This window comes from Dipodomys spectabilis, unplaced genomic scaffold (assembly GCF_019054845.1).
Source record: "Dipodomys spectabilis isolate Male_0828 unplaced genomic scaffold, ASM1905484v1 ptg000015l, whole genome shotgun sequence".
Classification (NCBI taxonomy): domain Eukaryota; kingdom Metazoa; phylum Chordata; class Mammalia; order Rodentia; family Heteromyidae; genus Dipodomys; species Dipodomys spectabilis.
The window spans coordinates 1,980,902-1,993,639 of NW_024870692.1; the positions used below are offsets into that span (position 1 = coordinate 1,980,902).

At 40.6% G+C, this 12,738-nt stretch overlaps 1 protein-coding gene across 1 annotated transcript in view; it reads right to left on the bottom strand.

Moving 5' to 3' along the window:
* Tox (thymocyte selection associated high mobility group box) overlaps positions 1–12,517 on the bottom strand; it is a 307,599-nt gene extending 295,082 nt beyond the window's left edge. The window contains exon 1 of the mRNA XM_042666989.1: positions 12,154–12,517. Within this exon, the coding sequence (XP_042522923.1) occupies positions 12,154–12,255 (102 nt within the window). The 5' untranslated portion in view covers positions 12,256–12,517. The remainder of the gene's footprint in view (positions 1–12,153) is intronic.
* Between the last annotated feature and the right edge of the window lie 221 nt (positions 12,518–12,738).

Genomic DNA, 12,738 nt, shown 5'->3' on the forward strand with positions numbered 1-12,738 from the left:
GTGACTGAGAAACCAGATGCATCCTGACCATTACGAGTCATGACAAATTGCCTTGCTAATGAACGTTACACACTGAAAGTACTATAACTGATTAAACTACAATTTCCCACTGCCAGATAGAGAAAGAGTTGGAGACTCCAGCAGTGGGTGACTCTGATATTATGCCAACAGGCCTTCAGGGCACAGTAAGTTATTTAGAAAAAAACATTCACAATTCCATATGAACATATTCTGAAAGCCTGTGTGTATAGAACAGGTTTTTAAAGCACATTAGATCAAACAGCTTAGGCTGGAGTTGACGAGACATGAAAAATAGATGTGTCTTAACTATTTGGTATCCTTACAAATATTCATTAAAGAATATTCTCTGATAGGGGTCTCTCTTTCACTCTCTTTCTCTGTTATCTATCTATCTATCTATCTATCTATCCTCTCTCTTCCTTTTCCTGTTCCCCCTCCCCCCCAAAAAAACCCACATTGGGTGTGCTTTGCATTTCACATAAAATCTTTCTTTTGTCAGTTCCTTTGTGGGTGCAAAATTGGCAGCAGTTCAAATTCAAAGTACTCCTATTCATTTACTGACCAATGTCATTGTAGTTCACATCAGCCAGAGAGCTAAGCTCTAAAAAAACATAAAAGACTTGCTTCACCATGGACGAATAATGTGTACATTTTTACAGAGCTTAAACCTTAATGCTTTCTCTGCAACTAACAATACAGTATATCTTATCATGCCTTTTTCACAAGCAGGCAGCTGCTGAAACGCTTGCCACTTCAAAATATCAATTGCTTGCCAGAGTTGTCCTCAACACACCCTGTCAAACTCATGTATATTGTGCAATGAAAATGGTGCAGGGCTGAAAGCTAGAAATTGTGTCAAATTCTGCTGTAAGGGAATGATGTGCAAAGAACAATGTATGACAACCGTAGAGACTACAAACAATGGCACTGGAGCCAGGGACTTCATAGATCACAACTGTGCCTGTACATATTTTAGTGTAGGCATTATATATTTAAAGCATGACAAATGTACCATTGTACACTGGGTGCTGCCCACATGGATGCTCCTCCCACCCGAGCTCCTGATGATGGGAACATAGTGAAATTTCATTTTTTTCCTCCTCTTAAACACTTAAGGTTCCTGAATCATGAAGAAAACACACACACACACACACACACACACACACACACACACACACACACACACTTCTCAAAATCAGTAAAATAAATAAAACAAAATAAAACCCAGAAGACAATAACATAAGATGGGAAAAGAGATCTTGCTCACTTAACATTTTGGCTTTTTCTCTAAGGACACAAAAAGCAAGGATTATCTTAAACACTAACTGAGGCTACGAAGACAACTACACTATCACTGTGCCTATAAATTATTGTCTACCTAATTTCAATGCAGATAAGTGCTGGCTTATTGATTTGCATGATTTTTCCAGCAAACTGGAAATCCCTTGTGACTATGTTCTTTGTGTGCAAAAAATATGGCTTAAGAAGCTTTTACTATTATTGCTTTCCTAAGCCAAAAGAACAATTAAGAAAATAATATGTCATGACTGTATCACATCTATAAACTAACACTGATTAATTTCTATTTACATTTAAATATCTCTTTCCACTGCCCAGGTCATTGTGTATACTTGAAATGATTCTAGTTATTGAAAAGTTGACTTCCTTCTAAATATCTGTTTAAAATTGCATGTGAATTTTAAAAGAAAATTCCCATTCTGGTACAAACCTACTTAATTATAAAAGGGCTCATGGCTATAACAATCTGACACTAATCAGTTGATGACTGTGGAAACGGCAACATGTTTATGGCATAAGATTAGTATGACTATATAATAATCTCTTTCTAGCTTAGGTAAGAAAACCTTTATCACACAAGTAGCGTGGAGTGGACTTAACTGACTAGGAGGCTGAGGGAACTGCACAGATATGCTGTTGAGGTGTTAATAAATATTTTGGAAAGGGAAGAAGTAGTTTAGGTGCTTAGGGGTACTGACCTTTGCTGTGTTGATTAGTAGGACAATGATGCATTATTAACACGAAGCAGCTGTACCTGAACTGCTGCCATGAATATAATAGCCTTTTATAGCCATCAGGGGAGAGAGGTAGGAGGCCTCTATTAACCACTAGACATGATTAGCACATTATGTGAACTTTAGTAGGCAAATTATCTCTTATTGAAATATAATGTTGGTTATGACTAATTGTAAACATGATTTTTAAAACTTCTCAGTACAAAATGCCAATGTTTTACAACCAATTCAGCTCATTATTGGCTAGTAATGGATGAGGAAAACTGGTATCATGGTGGGAAGTCCTTCCAGGAGCTGAATCTCAGATGGCAGAATCTCAGAAGCCTGACTTTAAAATTATCTAGCATTACAAGTTCAGTGGTATTAGCACACTTGCAAACTTTCTCTAATTAAGGAAAACTGCATGAATTAGAAAAGCTACTTTGGGATCTTCTCTTTTTTTGTTGTTCCTTTTTATTACTTTAAGCAGTTCTTAAAAGATTAGTTTTGCAGTAAATTTTTGAGTTACCTTGAAAAATAACAGCATAATTTATTTCAAAAAGCTTAATTTTGGGAGAGGAAAGATTATCCCATTAGCCTTAGTAACTGAACACAGCTCTGAGAGTCCATTATGAACAGTCTTTTATGCCCGAGCAGAAAGTCATTAACATAAAATAAATCATTAGCTTTGATATTAAGCTTCTACTATCTGCAGGTTTCTATGATTAATGTTCATGGCTGCATCTGCCAAATGATAAAATATACTTTTCATTGAAAGGTTATCCTGCCTCTTGATTATTAACATTTCTCTTTATACAATTGTTACTGGCATTTTAGGCTGAAGAATATTGGCATCAAAAGGAAGAACTATTTTTTTTGAACATATGAAGACCCCAATGCAGACAACATTTTACTCCATCAATTTTTAAATTCACCATTACATTGAGTTAAAAGACTTAAAGAAATCAGGCAGAACAGAGATATTCTTTAATGTAACAGCACTCTCTTTAGACCCAGTTGGCCCATTCACTAATCAATCTTGTTCATCCTTTTCCAAATCTCTGACTCATATATATTAGAGGAAGATACAGGAAAGCACTTCCCTCTTACCAGTTATTGTCAACTTTTATCTTATCTTCTTATATTGCAAAACAGGCATCTGTCCCTCATCAATAGCAACTCTTTCATTAAGTGCCAGGCCTTTGAATGTGGAGAAGGGAAATGGGACCCCCTGGGGCTCATCAAGATCTGAGGGAGGCAGATTACAGATGTACCTACACAGGCCCCTTTTACCCAAATTTGTCCTCAACCCCACCCCCACCCCTGCTCCCAAATTCTCTCTTTTACTCCATTCCTGGAAGTATCACCAGTCTACAACTTTTAGGCACACCTTTATTCCACCAGTGCTAGCAGAAATAGAATATCTGGGCTGAGTTCAGAATCCTACTAAAGCTTATCATTCCTTAAATTTTAGAGCATCTTTCATCACAGGATTGCAAAATAATGTAATGCTACCAGTTCCTTAATTCTTAAAAGGCTACCTGGATACAAAGAGAAGTTATTTTCTCTATGGAATACATGGAAGATTGGGACACAGATGGATATAGATTTTAATGTCTCGAAACTTTTACCAGCCACATGACAAAACCAGGCTTGTCCAGAAAATGAGAGATACAGAGAGGTAATCACATACTCTCCTGCTCAGTTTTATGCTGCTCCAGTCGTAAGTCAACACAGGTGTAAGGGTACTTGGTTTTCATCTCACACTATCAACAAAAAGAATCTTTGCTTGAGAAGGGCGTAGGGTTTTCCTCCAAAAGACCTATTCCTCAGATCTTATTAATGGCCAATTAAAGAGCTTGCTTGATAGGCATTTTTTGCTGTGAAATATGCCTAAGTTCCTTAAAGGGAGGTGATTATGAGAGATTCCAAGTAGTTGTGACAATTACCTTCCTTCATTGCTGCTGTTATACATACACATTGATGGAATCTGCCATTGAGGATCAATTCTTTTGAATTTCTTGTCTGAAACAGACCTAGCACCAAATAGTACACATATATACACAGAAATACTGGTGTGTGATCACTAGAGAATGTACGCACATATGCATGCATACACACACACACACACACACACACACACACACACACACACACACAATTTCTCTGGTGTAAGAAGCCTCCTGATAGTGACAACCTCTAGACTTTCATGAAAACATATTTAGGAAGAAGATGATTTCATCACCACCATGGACCAAACACAAGTAACTTGCAAGTTCTCACAGTTATTCAAACTAAAAGATACTTTCTTGACCACTGGCAAAGCTTTCTATCAACTATAGCCTTCATTACTTAAGGTGTCTTTTCACAAAAGGTTCATTAAAAGCCATAACTACCTAGCTACTTAGGAAGCTGACATTTGAGGATTGTAGTTCGAAGCTAGACTGTGAGATTCTTCTCTCCAATTAACCACTCAAAAACTAGAAGTGGCGCTGTTGCTCAAGTGATAGAGCTCTAGCCTTGAGCTCAAAGAGGCTCAAGGAATAGAGCCCAGGCCCTGAGTTCTGAGTTTAAGCCCTAAAACAGACCAAAATAAAATAAAGAAGGAAGGAAGGAAGGAAGGAAGGAAGGAAGGAAGGAAGGAAGGAAGGAAGGAAGGAAGGAAGGAAAGAAGGAAAGAAGGGAAAGCCATACCTGAAGAATGAAAAACGATATAAACAAATGTTATACTAACAACTCATGAGTGAAATACGGACAAAGAGAAAAACATTCATGGTGTCATTGGTTCCATGCCTTTGGTTATAGTAAATATATCTATATATCAGAGTTGACTTTTCACAAGCAATATGAAAATCTGAGGAATACTTTTAGAAGTTTAAACTTTTTCATCAGGCAAGGCAAACTTGCCACAGATCAAACTAAAGAGGCAGGGAAAAGGTCACTCACTACCTCCACATAAGCAAGCACCGTTTCTTTCTAGTAGAATCTGCCCCACTTCCATTTTTCAGCTACCCATCAGCATCCAAGCACAGAGCAATATAATGTTCCCATTTTCAAAATGAATGCTGTAGGGAGAAACACGTTATAACTAGGAAAATCTCATTCAGGTTAATGTGAATTCCATGTCTCAAAGTATTATGGAAGAACTGCTATAATTAACAGTCTGTTGGCACTTTCATTATAAACCACATTTCTAAGCAGTTTGTAACTTGACTGTTTTAATGAGAAATTGCTTTTCAGGATAAAACTTGGCATAGCGGATTTCAAAAAAAATTCTGAAATACATTAAGGCAGATGTAAGCCATAGCATTTCGGCATTCTCGATTCCTGGTAAACAGGTCATGTAACACAAACCGCTACCGACCAAGGGAGACGGGTGATATTGATTTCATAGATACTTGTTCAAAGAATATTAATAGAAAATATAGCAATAACTGCAAAGTGAGAGCAAATGAAAGAAAAACATGGCACCCCTAAAGTTGGTAAAACAAATAGCTCATGTGAACATTCCATTTAAACAAACAAGTTCAAGTATTTGGATCCTTCAGACAAAAGCGACAGCTAGGATTGTCACAGCCATAGAACTTAAAAATGATGGCGTACCGCATTCTTCTTTCAGCCTAAAAGTATACATTTTAGGTTCTTATGTATAGAAATATAGAATATGAGTTCTATCCTAAACAATACCTGATATAGTTCTTAAATGTGATGGTGAAGAACATTGAATCCATTCACAAAAATCACATTTCATTTTTATTGAGGCATAAAGTAGAACATCCTACCTTATGAGTTCGTGAAAATCTTAAGATTCACATTCAGATAGATAACTTAAAATACAGGAAGGGATATAATCCAAAAAGTATTTCAACCAGAAGCTGGTGGCTCACCTGTGTAATTCTAGCTACTCAAGAGGCTGAGATCTGAAGATCACAGTTCAAAGGCAACCAGGAAAGTTTGTAAGACTATTATCTTCAATTAACGACAAAAGAAAAAATAGCCAGAAGTGAAGAAATGGCTCAAGTAGTAGAGCACTAGCCTTGAGTGAAAAAGCTAAGGGGCAGTACCCAGGCCCTGAGTTCAAGCCCTAGGACCACAGCACAAGCATTCACATACACGCATACGCATGCGCTCTCTGTCTCTCTGTCTCTCTGTCTCTCTCTCACTCACACACACACACACACACACACACACACACACACAATTGTGTTTTAATTAAGTTCTACAGAGCCAACTCTTCCCATTTTAGCTATCTGTGAATGTTCTTATGGGGTCCCCCAAACCATGCTGACCCTTTTGATCTCTGAAAGAGTAACCTGCCTAATCTCCTGCATGCCAACTAAGAACCACCACTCATGGGTAATAAAATGGAGATAGATAGCTTAGAAAGACCAGCCTTGGTTGTTTTTTCCCTTTCTACCACATATCCAAATTTTATTAGTTTTTCACTGTATGATCATGCCATTCATTCAGATTAGGAATAGGAAATGGACAAGAGCATAATTCAGGATTTTTTAAAAAGTGGATAGCAGATTCCAATTAACCTGAAAATAGAACCAAAGTACAGGAAGAAAGATGGATATGTAAAGATGGTTATAATTATGGTTATGGTAAACAGGAAAGGGAGCAAGGCATCCAGGAGTACCACATCCCTGAGTTAGTTTTAAGTGAAAACTAGAGAGGAGAATAACACCAGTATAGTCCCAGGAGAGCAAGTGGTTGGGAAAGGCTAGCGGTAGGATGTAAGAGGCCCCAAAGGACCCAAATAGACTTGCTGCTGACTCTTGACTTGAATCAGAGAAGGATCAAAACTACCTTCATTGCCTTTTCAACTGTCTGGTATCCTAGCAATAGGTTGACAGCATTAGTGTAAATAATCTTCCACAGCTAAAGAAGCCCTTCCTTCCCCCACACACTCACCATTTTTCAGGCCATTCTTCTTGAGTGAGACCATTACAGATATACACAAAATAGTATGACATGACCCTAGAAATAGCTTCCACACAGCAAAACAAGAATCTATCAGAAATCAAACGTGGTATCCAGGAAGCAGCTATTAAATTTGAGAATTTCTTCCAATTTCAAATATTTTATTGTTTTCCTGATCTTAATCCATTTGCAATCACATCCTGAGAAAGAGGGGAAGGGAAGGGGAACTAGAGGTGTGGCTAAGCAGTAGAGAGCCTGCCTAGCAAGTTGGAGGCCCTGAGTACCACTAACAAACAAACAAGAACAAACAAATAAAAAATACCAACTACACTACTCAATTGTCTATTTAAATATTAGCTTAGTTTCTCTAAGCAAAATATCAACATATAAGATGAAGTATGAGAATTCTAAAATGTGTATACTATGTTATAAATAACACAAAATCTCCCCAAAGTTCATAATTACAATTCTTTTCTAAAGATATTTAAAAATGGAATTAGTGACAACAAAATATCCCACAAAGTCTAGACAGCTACTTTAAGGCTTTTTGTAAGCTATATAATTTAGCGATCCAAACTATGATTTCTTGGTTTATGCTCTTTCAGAACTATAAATTCACTTACAACATATTTAAAGACCTCAAAACTGCGGAAAGTGACAGCTAATAAAATTCCCAAGGGAATTTTAATGATACAAATGACATATGAAGCATCAATTATGAATTTTCCAAAGTTCTAGAAGTTATAGAGTTTGATGGAGAAGTAATCAAGCATGACGGTCCAAACTGTCTATAGCCTTTCCCTTCTTCCTGGCTCTCTTTGTCTACCCTCCTCTTTCCATCCTCCTCCTCTTTCTAACATTTTTAATAAAATTATGACTATCAACTCTATCTTAATGTACTTATAGGTCTTATATTTTAGATGTGAGTCTTGCCTCATTACAGTAAATACATAAGACACTATGAACAGAAAATTCAGTTCAACCAAGATTTTGCAAATGAATAGTGATTTTCTAAAAGCTATCCTATACCTAATGTTTACCCTGACATTTTCAAGCACAGTTCATGACAAATAGGTCCTTTCCCTGGCATTTACATGGAAAGAATGTATACATAACGAAAGAATGTACACTGTCCTTTCTCATGGCAATACAAAAGCCCATTATTCTGTATGTCCATTCTTCTTCACTTTGCATACAACTAGTATTAGCATGGGTTTGTGTTTAGGACTTCCCTGATTCAAAATCCACCAGAGGAAGATTCAGGACCTCATGCCACAAAAGCAACCACTGGGAACAGTAAAGCCCATTATTTCCTCTCCCACTGCTGTCTGAGGTCAGCATCCCTGTCATTAGCCATGTCATAACATAATTGTATTACCCCTCCTTATGTGGGCAGATACTGAGCAATAACTGAACACATCACATTGTTGTAAAATTGAAAAAATGTCACATCTTCGTTCTGTTTTAGCATGAAAATCAGTGAGAACAATCTTTAGAAATGACAGTGCACTAAGAAACTGAAAGCAGTTATTATTCTGTAGGTATTTATTTAAACTGATGATTTGACATCTTCAACTAGAACAAAAAATAAGACTACATTTTATTACTGAATGCTAATTATGAACTCATTTAATCCAATTTCTTTTGGTAATATTCAATTCAATGAAGGGATAGACTCTTAACTTAAAATAGTCCAATTAGATGAAACTCCACTCCGGTACCTATCTTCCAGTGTCTGAATACAACTGGGCTTTCAGTTGCAAGAAGTGAACACTATTCCTGCCAGCCCACATGTTTCTGGCCAGTTTCTGAGCTACACTGGTCTCTCAAAGGCTGACCTATATAGAACATCATGCCATCAGTTCAGGCCGCATGCTTGCCGTACCCACCATCACTTGCATTGTTCTGGCCATAGGCTATGTGAAAATAAAGGCAAGTCTGCAGAGTGATATGTTCATAATATAATGTGCTCTTACAATAGATCACTGGTTCTACTGCTTCCCAAACTGCCTCCCACAGAGTTTATTAACTGATAAATATAAGTAGTATTTTGGCAATCTATAGTGCCAGAGTGCTGGAAAGTACCAAGAGTTTAGAAAGAGTCAGGAAGGAGAGCCTCGTTTTGATTAGGATCTCCTCTGATATTGAAAAAAAAAAGTCACTGAGAAACTATATTTACAGCTACACACCACTACAGCACAGAAAGGTACTGGTTTCCCTGGGATTTAGCACACCAACTTTAAATAGTAAGGGTACTGACAGGTTTACAAGAAAGATAATTAGTAATTTATGATCTTATCACTCTATTAAAAACAAACACCCTGACAAAATGATTGTAATCAACTACGTGTCCATAGCCCCTTGCAGGAGAACAGGGTTTATTTTGCAGTCTTGTCTGATAGGAAGTCTGATTCATCCATCTTTGTATTTTTACTAAATGTGGATATAAATTTCTTTCTTCACCTCTTTCAAACTTCTGCCTTTCTTCCACATCTCTGCAAGCCCACTTGAGTCATCACAAAAATGAGCTCAAAGAGTGTGCTGGATAGAAATCTTATACCAATGCTAATCATGTTGGAGCAGGAGAGCCTAGGCTTTGTGGGGCCTCAAAACCTCAGTACATTTAATATAAGCAGGGGATCATTGACTAGTATATTTGATAGACTGCTATATAGGGATGGGCAGGAGACGAGGTCCCCTGTCCAGGGAGAAAACATTTCCATAAGATCTTTTCCTACTATTAAAAACAACTCTTATGACTTTGCATTTTTAAAAATCCATTATTCCCTGGACAAGTTAAATAAAAGACTTGCAACTAGTCTATAGAAAGGAGGGCTAATTTGCATTTAAAAAGAACAGTTTGCCTCTTATATACAGAGTGACTTAAAAGGAACTTAAATGAGCTAGTAAAGAAATTCTTAAGACTTTCCAAATTAATTTATTCAATTCGCAGCACAACCCACTAAAATTATTTAAAGCACTTAATGGGAAAATGATTTAATATATTGAAGTAATTCCTGATTTTCCAAAGCATTTAACTTTTAAATTAAATCTGACCCTACCATCATGAGAATGACGAGTGAAATGTGTATCCAAGTCATTACCTTCTTTTTGAAGCCTAAAATCACTGATAAATTTAATAAGATTTGTCCAGTTTCATTGCCAAAATGGTTCTGATCTGATCGTTTGGATCTAGAAACTGTGAAACAGGTCTTTAATCTTCAAGACAGAACTGCTACTGTATTTATCTTATTTACTAGCAATATGTTCTTTTTATATGCAAAATTTCTGGAAAAAAGAAATAAAACTATCATCACTTATGTTTTAAAAGTCAAAACAGCCTGAGACTCAAAAAAACAAAAACAAAAACAAAAACTAGTACCGGCAAAGAATGAAACTTGATCACACAAACTCCCTTGCGCTTACCGAAGTTGCTAGTACCCTTCAACTTGCCCCTAACCAAAGGGCTCCCAGGAAGTAAAAGCTTTTCTGCCTTGCACAGGATACATAGTTTCCTTCCTTTAACTCTCGAATATCATGAGAACCCAGCACAGCCCTTTTTAGCAAGTCTTACATTGCACAGTGTAGAGGAGCCTCTCTTGTCTGTGGTTCACTTAACTCACAACTGTGTGCGTGTATGTGTGTGTGTGGTGTGTGTCCTGTGCAGTGTGTGTCTCCACTGACTCCTGGTTGTGAGTCGCAACTCCCGGTTGTGGCAGGGTAGGGGGCCTAGAGGCTGGGGATGTTTATGCTGCCCGCTAAACACCTCGATATCACGTTCAAAGCTGTTTGCAGATGCCTAGCCACCAGGCAAATGTTGGTAATCCCAAGGACTTTTCCCCCTGGAAATTCACCGAGGAATCCGCGTGCAAAGCGCTTGCGGAGACTGTAAGAATCAGGCGGGTTTAACACCGAGAGAGAACTGGGGCGTCTAGAAGGCCCGCCCCGAGGAGCAGAAAACTCAATTCGCCCCGCCATCCTTCTTTTCAGGGGGACTACTAACACACTTCCAACAAGCCCCAGGCCAGGAGAGCCTTGGCCCTCGGCTCTTCTTGGAGGCCTATCCACCCCCCCCTTCCTCCCCCCCCCCCCCCCCCCCCGCCTGCACAATCTTCCAGGAGTGAGGGGTGAGACTTCAGGAATTCTTAAAAGTAACCCTTCCCTAGGTAACCTTGACTGTCCTACCCACTGGCCGGGCCCAGCAGCAGCCAGGCGGGCGACCCTTAGCCCCCACTCCAGGTCATCAGTTTGGTGCTCTTTGCCTGCGGGGGGGGGGGCGGTGAAGTGGGGAGGAACCCCTAGCGGGTGGCCCCCGGTACCCAGGGTCAGCCGGCTCTGGGTACAGCCCAGTTGGGGATCCGGCTTCATCCCCATGCTGGGCACTAGAGATTCGGACTTGAACGCGGCGCGCTTGCCGGGCTACCAATGAACTTGCTATGTCCGCGCGCACCCCCAAGTGGGACCTGTGCCCCAAATAGTGACCCCGAGGGCCCAATGTAACATCAATACTCCGGGCTCGGCTGCCCGAAGGGGGGAGGGGGGAGGGGGGAGAGGGGAGAGAGAGAGAGAGAGAGAGAGAGAGAGAGAGAGAGAGAGAGAGAGAGAGAGAGAGAGAGAGGAGTTGTGGAACAATTTTCACTGGGGCGGCTCTGGGGGTTGGGGTGGACTCTGCACCCCAACTCTTAGCTACTCCCCCGACAACTAATTCGGGGCTAGGACAGGATGCCACAAGCCCCTCGCTGCTCCGGAGACCGAGGAAAAGAAGAAGGAACTGGGAAATAAACTGAATTCTCTTACTCTCCTTCAGTTCCGGGACCCCAGACACACCCCCCAAAGTATTCCGTGGTTTTTCTTTTCTTTCTTTCTTTTTCTTTTTTCCTAACCCCCCCCCCCAACCCCCGGCAAACCTAGGCAGGGATTCTGAGTCGCAAACAGCAGGAAGGAAAGAATCCGAGCAAATCGTGTCACTTTCCGCACAATCGCCGTGTTTGGCAAACCCCCGGAGCGGTTCCACAATATTTACTACCCAAGCGCACGCAGGGCTGTTCCGGGCTGCGAGGCGAGCGCGCCCAAGACCAGCCTCCGCCGAGCCGGCCCTGTCCGCACCGCCGACCCCAAGGCGGTCCGGCCTCCGCCGCCCCCCTCCCGGGAACACGCAGCGAGAACACCGCGGAAACAAAAGCAGAACGTTCACCTTGTTGCAATAGTAGGGGTCCAGGCAGGGTGAAGGTCCCAGACACGGAGCGTCGGGTGCGGCGGCGGGCTGAGCTGGAGGTGGATAAAATCTTACGTCCATTTCACTCTCACATCAAGCAACTCCTTTCCTTTTTCTTTTCTTTTTTTCCAAAAAAAAAAAACACACACCAAACAAACAAACAAAAAGTGCTCAGCAAAAACAGAAGCTTAGACGGAACAGAGAGAGGTGTCTGGGCTCGGGAGTCAAAGAAACACCTTCCTTCCCTCACATCCGTTTGTGGTTTGTTTAAGAAGAAGAGGAGAAAAAAAAAAGAAAAAAGAAAAAAAGGGGGGGGGGAGCGCTCAACTCTCCCCCAAGCCGGGGCGCGCACCCGTCGGCGCCGAGCGCGCAGCCTGCTCCGCCGCCTCTCGGCCGCCGCTGCCGGGCAGGTAACTTCATGCGCTCATTGTCCCCCCGCCTGCCCGCCCCCCATCCCCGCCTCCCGCGCCCCTCGCCGCCCGGCACGCGCGCTCGGGCTCTCCGGACTGGGCGTTTTATTGGAGACTCTGAGTTGCTCTGCTTTTAGTTTATTTCCTCCACCTT